General features: G+C 50.2%; 1 protein-coding gene across 1 annotated transcript in view; it reads right to left on the bottom strand.

Annotated features, from left to right (window-relative positions):
• The window catches only part of smad3a (SMAD family member 3a), a 62,596-nt gene extending 56,845 nt beyond the window's left edge, over nt 1-5,751 (bottom strand). Inside the window, exon 1 of the mRNA XM_064987659.1 lies at nt 4,999-5,751. Coding sequence (XP_064843731.1) covers nt 4,999-5,201 — 203 coding nt within the window. The 5' untranslated portion in view covers nt 5,202-5,751. The remainder of the gene's footprint in view (nt 1-4,998) is intronic.
• Between the last annotated feature and the right edge of the window lie 7,026 nt (nt 5,752-12,777).

The following is a 12,777-nucleotide window of genomic DNA, read 5'->3' as shown; positions in this document are numbered from 1 at the left end:
CACTAGTCCTCTCCCCACTCACACAGAGCAGGCTCCGTCACTTAACAGGGAGAGAACACTAGTCCTCTCCCCACTCACACAGAGCAGGCTCCGTCACTTAACAGGGAGAGAACACTAGTCCTCTCCCCACTCACACAGAGCAGGCTCCGTCACTTAACAGCCACCTCCACTGGCTCTGAGAAAGTCACTCTAAAATGACTTGACAGATGTGAGAATGTTTGTTTTAGGCGGAAATGGGCCTCTAAGCAGGCCTCTCATACCGAAGTTCCTGCCAGTGCCATCCGCATTGCTCAGGCGAGAGAGTGTGAGGCATCAAAGCTATAAGTACACACTGCAGAATGACTAAGACATGAATTTGGCCCAGAGCCTTAGTTTCTCAGAACTACCCATTATTTAAAAAGCAAAAAAATGACTGTCCAAAACCACAAAAGTGTAGAGGCGCCAAGAAGCATGCCGAGCAATAATAAGACAAACTCTGGGTAGAAAACTGCCATTTGTTGCGCAACATTTTAGAAAAGAAAAATGTAACAGGAAATAAGACTACTGGTTTCCAAACAAACAAATCATTATTTTGATGTTTTGTATTCAGACAATCAGGAGGGAAAAAATAATCATGAGGCCTAAAACTGCACTTTGACCCGCCATGACCCGCCAGGCAAGCTATAGGCTAGACCCGCCATGACCCGCCAGGCAAGCTATAGGCTAGACCCGCCAGGCAAGCTATAGGCTAGACCCGCCAGGCAAGCTATAGGCTAGACCCGCCAGGCAAGCTATAGGCTAGACCCGCCAGGCAAGGCTAGACCCGCCATGACCCGCCAGGCAAGCTATAGGCTAGACCCGCCATGACCCGCCAGGCAAGCTATAGGCTAGACCCGCCATGACCCGCCAGGCAAGCTATAGGCTAGACCCGCCATGACCCGCCAGGCAAGCTATAGGCTAGACCCGCCATGACCCGCCAGGCAAGCTATAGGCTAGACCCGCCATGACCCGCCAGGCAAGCTATAGGCTAGACCCGCCATGACCCGCCAGGCAAGCTATAGGCTAGACCCGCCATGACCCGCCAGGCAAGCTATAGGCTAGACCCGCCATGACCCACCAGGCAGGCAAGCTATAGGCTAGACCCGCCATGACCCACCAGGCAAGCTATAGGCTAGACCCGCCATGACCCACCAGGCAAGCTATAGGCTATAGACCCGCCATGACCCACCAGGCAAGCTATAGGCTAGACCCGCCATGACCCACCAGGCAAGCTATAGGCTAGACCCGCCAGGCAAGCATGACCCGCCAGACCCGCCAGGCAAGCTATAGGCTAGACCCGCCATGACCCCCAGGCAAGCTATAGGCTAGACCCGCCATGACCCGCCAGGCAAGCTATAGGCTAGACCCGCCATGACCCGCCAGGCAAGCTATAGGCTAGACCCGCCATGACCCGCCAGGCAAGCTATAGGCTAGACCCGCCATGACCCGCCAGGCAAGCTATAGGCTAGACCCGCCATGACCCGCCAGGCAAGCTATAGGCTAGACCCGCCATGACCCGCCAGGCAAGCTATAGGCTAGACCCGCCATGACCCGCCAGGCAAGCTATAGGCTAGACCCGCCATGACCCGCCAGGCAAGCTATAGGCTAGACCCGCCATGACCCGCCAGGCAAGCTATAGGCTAGACCCGCCATGACCCGCCAGGCAAGCTATAGGCTAGACCCGCCATGACCCGCCAGGCAAGCTATAGGCTAGACCCGCCATGACCCGCCAGGCAAGCTATAGGCTAGACCCGCCATGACCCGCCAGGCAAGCTATAGGCTAGACCCGCCATGACCCGCCAGGCAAGCTATAGGCTAGACCCGCCAGGCAAGCTATAGGCTAGACCCGCCAGGCAAGCTATAGGCTAGACCCGCCAGGCAAGCTATAGGCTAGACCCGCCAGGCAAGCTATAGGCTAGACCCGCCAGGCAAGCTATAGGCTAGACCCGCCAGGCAAGCTATAGGCTAGACCCGCCAGGCAAGCTATAGGCTAGACCCGCCAGGCAAGCTATAGGCTAGACCCGCCAGGCAAGCTATAGGCTAGACCCGCCCAAGCTATAGGCTAGACCCGCCAGGCAAGCTATAGGCTAGACCCGCCATGACCCGCCAGGCAAGCTATAGGCTAGACCCGCCATGACCCGCCAGGCAAGCTATAGGCTAGACCCGCCATGACCCGCCAGGCAAGCTATAGGCTAGACCCGCCATGACCCGCCAGGCAAGCTATAGGCTAGACCCGCCATGACCCGCCAGGCAAGCTATAGGCTAGACCCTCCATGACCCGCCAGGCAAGCTATAGGCTAGACCCGCCATGACCCGCCAGGCAAGCTATAGGCTAGACCCGCCATGACCCACCAGGCAAGCTATAGGCTAGACCCGCCATGACCCACCAGGCAAGCTATAGGCTAGACCCGCCATGACCCACCAGGCAAGCTATAGGCTAGACCCGCCATGACCCACTAGGCAAGCTATAGGCTAGACCCGCCATGACCCACCAGGCAAGCTATAGGCTAGACCCGCCATGACCCACCAGGCAAGCTATAGGCTAGACCCGCCATAACCCACTAGGCAAGCTATAGGCTAGACCCACCATGACCCACCAGGCAAGCTGTAGGCTAGAATTCTCTCTGATTACACAGCTTCTTAGAGGAGATTGCTGCTGTTAAACCCATTTGAAATGTTATCTAACAACTCAGGGCCTCCACACCGGACACCGAGGCTTTAGTGTTTAACACAGCTCCTGTTTCAATATGAAATAATTGTGCTTCATTTAGATCAGGTCAGTTGCGCAACTTCCTCAGGTTTAGGATTTGGGGTCTCGATCTGGTAGGTCGGTTGCTCAACTTCCTCAGGTTTAGGATTTGGGGTCTCGATCTGGTAGGTCGGTTGCTCAACTTCCTCAGGTTTAGGATTTGGGGTCTCGATCTGGTAGGTCGGTTGCTCAACTTCCTCAGGTTTAGGATTTGGGGTCTCGATCTGGTAGGTCGGTTGCTCAACTTCCTCAGGTTTAGGATTTGGGGTGGAGATCAGTGAGTACCTTGATCTGATGTGTTACTGGGGAATCCCATGTATAGACTTCCCTCAATGGACCTTTCCATGGATTTCATCACAGAAGGATCCAAAACATCATAAATAGATTTATTTTTGGCCAATCTGGCATGAACTGCCCTACTCTAAAAACAGAAAGCCTAAATGGGTAATAACCATTGTTCATAGTAAATTATTCAAAGTATGCCTATTTACTGGGAGTTCAATTCTCAATTGAATGTAACAATATGACAACATTTTACAGACATGTTTTAATGATCATTTGTCAAATAGGGTCTCCCCACAAACACCTGTCCTATAGGCTACACATGTTACCGTTCCATACAAGTCCACCACCATCAACTCTATCAAGCCAGCTGTGACTCAGTGAAATCCAGAGCGAGCTCATCAGCTGTGAGGATAGTAATGATGAGGCGCTGGGGAATTCATGTGTTCGCCAGGAGAGCTCCCCCATGACCACCTCGACAGGCCTGAGCAAGCAGCTGCTGTCAGCCCCACCACAGGGGAATAAATAGGAACAGACCTCCCGGGCAATGTGGGCCGTTATTCAGGGGCAGGAAGTCCCCCTAAGCACTGCTCTTGGATCAGATTTCCCCATTCCAGTCCCAGCATTGACTATATGACACTGGTCTGTGACAAGGGCTTTTGCACTACAGCCAGGGTATTAGGGAGATATTAGCATATTATACTTCCGGGCCGGATATCTTCAGTGCTACAAGCCTGGCTAAGAGGATATTCAATTGACTGAAGAATGCACAACACTTGTGATGGTCAAACAAGAATGTGGGAGTGTCTGATTAGCTAAATATATCCAACTTCAGCCCACACCACCGCCCCAGCAGCTTGCTAACCAACAGTCCATGTCAGACAAAAGTGGAGATGAGATTTTGAAGGCCGATTCATTGATTAACTGCTGGAATTTATGGGACAACATGAAAGTTTCAGCCAATCACAGGTCTGCTTTGTTGTGAGGTTCTGAAATACCAACAGTGACAGCAGCAGGGTCACAGAAGTTACCCAAACTTAAGCATGACATACATTACGGTGGCTGCAAATAAACCAAACATCGATACCGTACACTGAAGGATATGAAAGCTCTCTGTACAATAAACACGGATGAGTTCACAAACAACACATTGACTGAGCTGACAAGGAGGTGTAAATAGAAGATAGCTTTTCAGCATTACAGTGACATGACAAGCTTACAAGGATGCAGCTGAAGAAATAGGCTAGGCCTAATTGATGTTTTTTTAAGGAGAGTAGGTTTGGGTATTACAGTGTAAGGGTTGAAATCTGTCAAGACAGCAGTGGATGTATTGCACTGCATGGCGAAAACGATGATTCAGTCTCGCCTACGCACCATCCTAGTAGAAAGCGCCCCAGATTAAGGCCAAATTATATAACTTCGTCACCCATTTGTGTTTAGAATTGAACAGCTGTCTATTCCGCTATGCAGATTCGCCTCGTTTCCTGCATCATAAATATATCTACCGAGGGTAGTGTGTAGTTTGCCAGCTAGGACAGTGAACTAGAATTCGTTGTGCAACAAAAGTGGCATGCAATGATTATTGTTGAAAAGAAACATGGGCAACCCTCAAAACATTCAACACTCGCTAGCTAGCTACATTTGCTACCTAGCTATGTTTACTGTACTGTGATTGCTGATGCAGACAAGAAGCAGCTCACTGTATAACTTGCTCAGTTAGCAAGCTGGCTAGTTACCTACCCATGGTTTGTGCAGGATGCCCAAAAGCCAAACTATTCTTGAATGAGAAATATTCAATGGCTACAATATCAAAGTGTTTGCGAGGAAGAGAAAGCTACAACTGGAAAGTCCAACCTAACTACCTAGCCAGATTTGTGTTTGAAAACTGTCACATTCAATCGATTCCATTTCTTGCGCAAACATTGCAATGTATGTTTCTAGTCGCCTACCTTGGTATAGTAATACATTTCGTATTGATATTCTGTGTCGTGATGGCTTTTTCCAATTCATCCAGTTGCCCTGTTTTCTTCAACTTCTTCACCAGGCTTTTCACAGCTTTTTCACACCATTTCTCCTCTTGTCCGTTCTGTTCGCCTTTTTTCCAACCCAAAAGCCTTTTCACAATGGGGGGAGTAAAAGGCAGAATTGACATCTTGAGGTCAGTAAAGTCCTTCCAGTACTGTGGTCCTTGGTTTCGCAAGATACAGATGTAAATATTTTGTAAAACTATCCAAAGGACAAAATGAAGTGGGCACTTGAACAACGACTTTGTTAAATGTACACATATGCTGCACAAACAAAGTTCAATTGTAGCTACCAATTTTAGCGCACAGACTGGCTCAGCGATTACCGCACCACTCCACCACTACACTGTTGCACACGATTCAAATCAGTAACACTCCGCTGCGAAACGTAGTTCGCTCTAGTCGATTCGAAATGCATTCTTCATCCTCGCCTAAATTAAAGCCGTAGGTGAAAACCAAAGAACATTTGTCATTTTGGACTAAGGATTTTGAATTTAAAAAAATATATGTAATATGGCCTCCTCTCCTATGCGTTGGTATACGTGTGATTATCAACGAAGTTTGGCCAAGTTCATAGTCATCCGCCGTCGTAGGCTCCGTCTGAAGTCTACCTAAAAAATCTGCTTCAAATGTAAACGCAGGACGACTACCCTCCGTAGACTCCCCATTCAGACTGCAAAGTAGATCTGTGAAAGCCCGTAGGCTGCAGCTGACCAAAATGTGCTGCATCTGCATTGCATGGGCCCTGCCTTTCGCCGGCCCTGCCCCACCGGCTTGGTCCCAGTCCCTGGTCCCAACCCATACCAATTGCCAAGAGTTGTGATAAAAACTCCACATAACGCTCACGTCTGACACATTATGTAACATTCCACAATGCATGCAGCACCATCACTTAATAAAACATAGAGACCTATAGAAGATCACAAGGTTCCTTTCATCAATGTGAACTGACATTGTACACAGCAACCTTGTGCATACTGCATAAAGTGTGTAATCCCTGCTCATTATTAGAAAAAAATAACATAAACAATATTTGAGTCCAGAACTCAGGAGAGGCTTTGCTCTTGTCTAACCATTTGGAAACCTTTTGAAGGGGTCCACTGCCAATGTGTTCCAGATTACTGGACAGAATCCACACAACACACCACTGAAGTACCTGTCATACTTTCCTCTTCTTAGAACACAATCCTAAAACTGGGATTGCTACAAGACTGTTGCAGTCAAATCAAATTGTATTTGTCACACATGCCGATGAACAAAAGGTGTAAACTGTTACTGTGAGATGCCCAACTTACAAGCCCTTTCCAAATAATGCAAAGTTGAACACTAAGAAATATTTGCAAAAAAGGAAATAGTAAGACAATAAAATAACAGTAATGACACTATATACAAGGAGAACCCGTACCCAGTCAATGTGCAGAGGTACGAGGTAGTTGAGGTAATAATGAGACTATATACAAGGAGAACCCGTACCCAGTCAATGTGCAGAGGTACGAGGTAGCTGAGGTAATAATGAGACTATATACAAGGAGAACCCGTACCCAGTCAATGTGCAGAGGTACGAGGTAGCTGAGGTAATAACGAGACTATATACAAGGAGAACCCGTACCCAGTCAATGTGCAGAGGTACGAGGTAGCTGAGGTAATAACGAGACTATATACAAGGAGAACCCGTACCCAGTCAATGTGCAGAGGTACGAGGTAGTTGAGGTAATAACGAGGCTATATACAAGGAGTACCAGCACTGAGTCAATGTGGAGGGGTACGAGGTAGTTGAGGTAATAACGAGACTATACACAAGGAGTGCCAGCACTGAGTCAATGTGGAGGGGTACGAGGTAGTTGAGGTAATAACGAGGCTATATTACAAGGAGTACCTGTACTGAGTCAATGTGGAGGGGTACGAGGTAGTTGAGGTAATAACGAGGCTATATACAAGGAGTACCAGTACTGAGTCAATGTGGAGGGGTACGAGGTAGTTGAGGTAATAACGAGACTATACACAAGGAGTGCCAGCACTGAGTCAATGTGGAGGGGTACGAGGTAGTTGAGGTAATAACGAGGCTATATTACAAGGAGTACCTGTACTGAGTCAATGTGGAGGGGTATGAGGTAGTTGAGGTAATAACGAGGCTATATACAAGGAGTACCTGTACTGAGTCAATGTGGAGGGGTACCAGTACTGAGTCAATGTGGAGGGGTAGTGGAGGGGATTGAGGTAATATGTAGAGTACATGTAGGTGGGGTAAAAGTGACTTGGCAATCAGTATAAACAGCGGTGTGTGTTGCATTGTCAGTCTAGTATGTGTGAGTGTGTGGGTATAGCCCAGTGAGTGTGTGGGTATAGCCCAGTGAGTGTGTATTGTCAGTGTAGTATGTGTGAGTGTGTGGGTATAGCCCAGTGAGTGTTGTATTGTCAGTCTAGTATGTGTGGGTATAGTCCAGTGAGTGTGTGGGTATAGCCCAGTGTGTGTGTGGGTATAGCCCAGTGTGTGTGTGTGGGTATAGCCCAGTGTGTGTGTGGGTATAGCCCAGTGTGTGTGGGTATAGCCCAGTGTGTGTGTGGGTATAGCCCAGTGTGTGTGTGGGTATAGCCCAGCGTGTGTGTGGGTATAGCCCAGCGTGTGTGTGGGTATAGCCCAGTGTGTGTGTGGGTATAGCCCAGCGTGTGTGTGGGTATAGCCCAGCGTGTGTGTGGGTATAGCCCAGCGTGTGTGTGGGTATAGCCCAGCGAGTGTGTGGGTATAGCCCAGCGAGTGTGTGGGTATAGCCCAGTGAGTGTGTGGGTATAGCCCAGTGAGTGTGTGGGTATAGCCCAGTGAGTGTTGCATTGTGAGTGTAGTATGTGTGAGTGCGTGGGTATAGCCCAGTGAGTGTGTATTGTCAGTGTAGTATGTGTGAGTGTGTGGGTATAGTCCAGTGTGTGTGTGGGTATAGCCCAGTGTGTGTGTGGGTATAGCCCAGCGTGTGTGTGGGTATAGCCCAGTGAGTGTGTGGGTATAGCCCAGTGAGTGTTGTATTGTCAGTGTAGTATGTGTGAGTGTGTGGGTATAGTCCAGTGTGTGTGTGGGTATAGCCCAGTGTGTGTGGGTATAGCCCAGCGTGTGTGTGGGTATAGCCCAGCGTGTGTGTGGGTATAGCCCAGCGTGTGTGTGGGTATAGCCCAGCGTGTGTGTGGGTATAGCCCAACGTGTGTGTGGGTATAGCCCAGCGTGTGTGTGGGTATAGCCCGGTGTGTGTGGGGGTATAGCCCAGTGTGTGTGTGGGTATAGCCCAGTGTGTGTGTGGGTATAGCCCAGCGTGTGTGTGGGTATAGCCCAGTGTGTGTGTGTGTATAGCCCAGTGAGTGTTGTATTGTCAGTGTAATATGTGTGAGTGTGTGGGTATAGCCCAGCGTGTGTGTGGGTATAGCCCAGTGTGTGTGTGTGGGTATAGCCCAGCGTGTGTGTGGGTATAGCCCAGCGTGTGTGTGGGTATAGCCCAGCGTGTGTGTGGGTATAGCCCAGTGTGTGTGTGGGTATAGCCCAGTGAGTGTGTGGGTATAAAGCCCAGTGTGTGTGTGGGTATAGCCCAGTGTGTGTGTGGGTATAGCCCAGCGTGTGTGTGTGGGTATAGCCCAGCGTGTGTGTGGGTATAGCCCAGCGTGTGTGTGGGTATAGCCCAGCGTGTGTGTGGGTATAGCCCAGCGTGTGTGTGGGTATAGCCCAGCGTGTGTGTGGGTATAGCCCAGTGTGTGTGTGGGTATAGCCCAGCGTGTGTGTGGGTATAGCCCAGCGTGTGTGTGGGTATAGCCCAGTGTGTGTGTGGGTATAGCCCAGTGTGTGTGTGGGTATAGCCCAGTGAGTGTGTGGGTATAGCCCAGCGTGTGTGTGGGTATAGCCCAGTGAATGTGTGGGTATAGCCCAGTGAGTGTGTGGGTATAGCCCAGTGAGTGTTGCATTGTGAGTGTAGTATGTGTGAGTGCGTGGGTATAGCCCAGTGAGTGTGTATTGTCAGTGTAGTATGTGGGTATAGTCCAGTGTGTGTGTGGGTATAGCCCAGTGTGTGTGTGGGTATAGCCCAGCGTGTGTGTGGGTATAGCCCAGTGAGTGTGTGGGTATAGCCCAGTGAGTGTTGTATTGTCAGTGTAGTATGTGTGAGTGTGTGGGTATAGTCCAGTGTGTGTGTGGGTATAGCCCAGTGTGTGTGGGTATAGCCCAGCGTGTGTGTGGGTATAGCCCAGCGTGTGTGTGGGTATAGCCCAGCGTGTGTGTGGGTATAGCCCAGCGTGTGTGTGGGTATAGCCCAACGTGTGTGTGGGTATAGCCCAGCGTGTGTGTGGGTATAGCCCAGTGTGTGTGGGGGTATAGCCCAGTGTGTGTGTGGGTATAGCCCAGTGTGTGTGTGGGTATAGCCCAGCGTGTGTGTGGGTATAGCCCAGTGTGTGTGTGTGTATAGCCCAGTGAGTGTTGTATTGTCAGTGTAATATGTGTGAGTGTGTGGGTATAGCCCAGTGTGTGTGTGGGTATAGCCCAGCGTGTGTGTGGGTATAGCCCAGCGTGTGTGTGGGTTTAGCCCAGCGTGTGTGTGGGTATAGCCCAGCGTGTGTGTGTGGGTATAGCCCAGCGTGTGTGTGGGTATAGCCCAGCGTGTGTGTGGGTATAGCCCAGCGTGTGTGTGGGTATAGCCCAGCGTGTGTGTGGGTATAGCCCAGCGTGTGTGTGGGTATAGCCCAGCGTGTGTGTGGGTATAGCCCAGCGTGTGTGTGGGTATAGCCCAGCGTGTGTGTGGGTATAGCCCAGCGTGTGTGTGGGGGTATAGCCCAGTGTGTGTGTGGGTATAGCCCAGTGTGTGTGTGGGTATAGCCCAGCGTGTGTGTGGGTATAGCCCAGCGTGTGTGTGGGTATAGCCCAGTGTGTGTGTGTGGGTATAGCCCAGTGTGTGTGTGGGTATAGCCCAGCGTGTGTGTGGGTATAGCCCAGCGTGTGTGTGGGTATAGCCCAGCGTGTGTGTGGGTATAGCCCAGCGTGTGTGTGGGTATAGCCCAGCGTGTGTGTGGGTATAGCCCAGCGTGTGTGTGGGTATAGCCCAGCGTGTGTGTGGGTATAGCCCAGCGTGTGTGTGGGTATAGCCCAGTGTGTGTGTGGGTATAGCCCAGCGTGTGTGTGGGTAAAGCCCAGCGTGTGTGTGGGGGTATAGCCCAGTGTGTGTGTGGGTATAGCCCAGTGTGTGTGTGGGTATAGCCCAGCGTGTGTGTGGGTATAGCCCAGCGTGTGTGTGGGTATAGCCCAGCGTGTGTGTGTGGGTATAGCCCAGTGTGTGTGTGGGTATAGCCCAGTGTGTGTGTGGGTATAGCCCAGCGTGTGTGTGGGTATAGCCCAGTGTGTGTGTGGGTATTGCCCAGTGTGTGTGTGGGTATAGCCCAGCGTGTGTGTGGGTATAGCCCGGTGTGTGTGTGGGTATAGCCCAGCGTGTGTGTGGGTATAACCCAGTGTGTGTGTGGGTATTGCCCAGCGTGTGTGTGGGTATAGCCCAGCGTGTGTGTGGGTATAACCCAGTGTGTGTGTGGGTATTGCCCAGCGTGTGTGTGGGTATAGCCCAGTGTGTGTTGCATTGAGTCAGTGCAAAGAAAAAGAGGGTCAATGTAAATAGTCAGGGCAGATACTGTATATGATTAACTGTTCAGCAGTCTTATGGACTGGGGCTAGAAGCTGTTCAGGAGCCTTTTGGTTGGATTGGGGGGGGTATAGAGAGATAGGAGAATAGTTCTGTAGTGTACTGTTGTTACTGTGGGGGGGGTATAGAGAGATAGGAGAATAGTTCTGTAGTGTACTGTTGTTATTGGGGGGTATAGAGAGATAGGAGAATAGTTCTGTAGTGTACTGTTGTTATTGTGGGGGGGGTATAGAGAGATAGGAGAATAGTTCTGTAGTGTACTGTTGTACTGTTGTTATTGTGGGGGGGGTATAGAGAGATGTTGTTACTGTGGGGGGTATAGAGAGATAGGAGAATAGTTCTGTAGTGTACTGTTGTTATTGTGGGGGGGGTATAGAGAGATAGGAGAATAGTTCTGTAGTGTACTGTTGTTACTGTGGGGGGGGGGGGTATAGAGAGATAGGAGAATAGTTCTGTAGTGTACTGTTGTTACTGTGGGGGGGTATAGAGAGATAGGAGAATAGTTCTGTAGTGTACTGTTGTTACTGTGGGGGGGGGGGGTATAGAGAGATATGAGAATAGTTCTGTAGTGTACCTTTGTTACTGTGGGTGGGGGTGGGGGGTGTATAGAGAAGAGAGTAGGTCTATAGTATCGTGTTGATATTGTGGAGGGGGGTGTAAAGAGAGAGGGGAGAGTAGGTCTGTAGTATAGTGTTGATATTGTGGGGGGGGGTGTTGAGAGAGAGGAGAGTAGGTCTGTAGTATAGTGTTTATATTGTGTGTGGGGGGGTGTAAAGAGAGGAGAGTAGGTCTGTCGTATAGAGTTGATATTGTTGGGGGGTAGCGAGAGAGAGGAGGGTAGGTCTGTAGTATAGTGTTGTTATTGTGGGGGGGTGTAGAGAGAGGAGAGTAGGTCTGTAGTAGAGTGTTTTTATTGTTGGGGGGTAGCGAGAGAGAGGAGGGTAGATCTGTAGTATAGTGTTGTTATTGTGGGGGGGTGTAGAGAGAGGAGAGTAGGTCTATAGTAGAGTGTTTTTATTGTGGGGGGGTGTAGAGAGAGGAGAGTAGGTCTGTAGTATAGTGTTGTTATTGTGTTAAGGATAATGGGGGGAGGGGTAGAGACGGGGATTTACCAGTGTAGACTGAACATGTAGTGCATCACACTGGTATGGACTTTACAGTAGTATCTCTCCTTTCTCCCAGCCTCCAGCAGTAGTATCTCTCCTTTCTCCCAGCCTCCAGCAGTAGTATCTCTCCTTTCTCCCAGCCTCCAGCAGTAGTATCTCTCCTTTCTCCCAGCCTCCAGCAGTAGTATCTCTCCTTTCTCCCAGCCTCCAGCAGTAGTAGTTTCTCTCCTTTCTCCCAGCCTCCAGCAGTAGTTTCTCTCCTTTCTCCCAGCCTCCAGCAGTAGTATCTCTCCTTTCTCCCAGCCTCCAGCAGTAGTATCTCTCCTTTCTCCCAGCCTCCAGCAGTAGTTTCTCTCCTTTCTCCCAGCCTCCAGCAGTAGTATCTCTCCTTTCTCCCAGCCTCCAGCAGTAGTATCTCTCCTTTCTCCCAGCCTCCAGCAGTAGTTTCTCTCCTTTCTCCCAGCCTCCAGCAGTAGTATCTCTCCTTTCTCCCAGCCTCCAGCAGTAGTTTCTCTCCTTTCTCCCAGCCTCCAGCAGTAGTATCTCTCCTTTCTCCCAGCCTCCAGCAGTAGTATCTCTCCTTTCTCCCAGCCTCCAGCAGTAGTAGTATCTCCCCTTTCTCCCAGCCTCCAGCAGTAGTAGTATCTCCCCTTTCTCCCAGCCTCCAGCAGTAGTAGTATCTCTCCTTTCTCCCAGCCTCCAGCAGTAGTATCTCTCCTTCCTCCCAGCCTCCAGCAGTAGTATCTCTCCTGTCTCCCAGCCTCCAGCAGTAGTATCTCTCCTGTCTCCCAGCCTCCAGCAGTAGTTTCTTGTCTTTCTCCCAACCTCCAGCAATAGTTTCTATCCTTTCTCCCAGCATCCAGCAGTAGTATCTCTTCTGTCTCCCAGCCTCCAGTAGTAGTTTCTCTCCTTCTCCCAGCCTCCAGCAGTAGTATCTCTCCCTT

This window comes from Oncorhynchus masou, chromosome 2, assembly GCF_036934945.1.
Source record: "Oncorhynchus masou masou isolate Uvic2021 chromosome 2, UVic_Omas_1.1, whole genome shotgun sequence".
Classification (NCBI taxonomy): Eukaryota; Metazoa; Chordata; class Actinopteri; order Salmoniformes; family Salmonidae; genus Oncorhynchus; species Oncorhynchus masou.
Note: the sequence above shows the minus strand (reverse complement) of the source record. Positions and strands in the feature narration are given on the sequence as shown.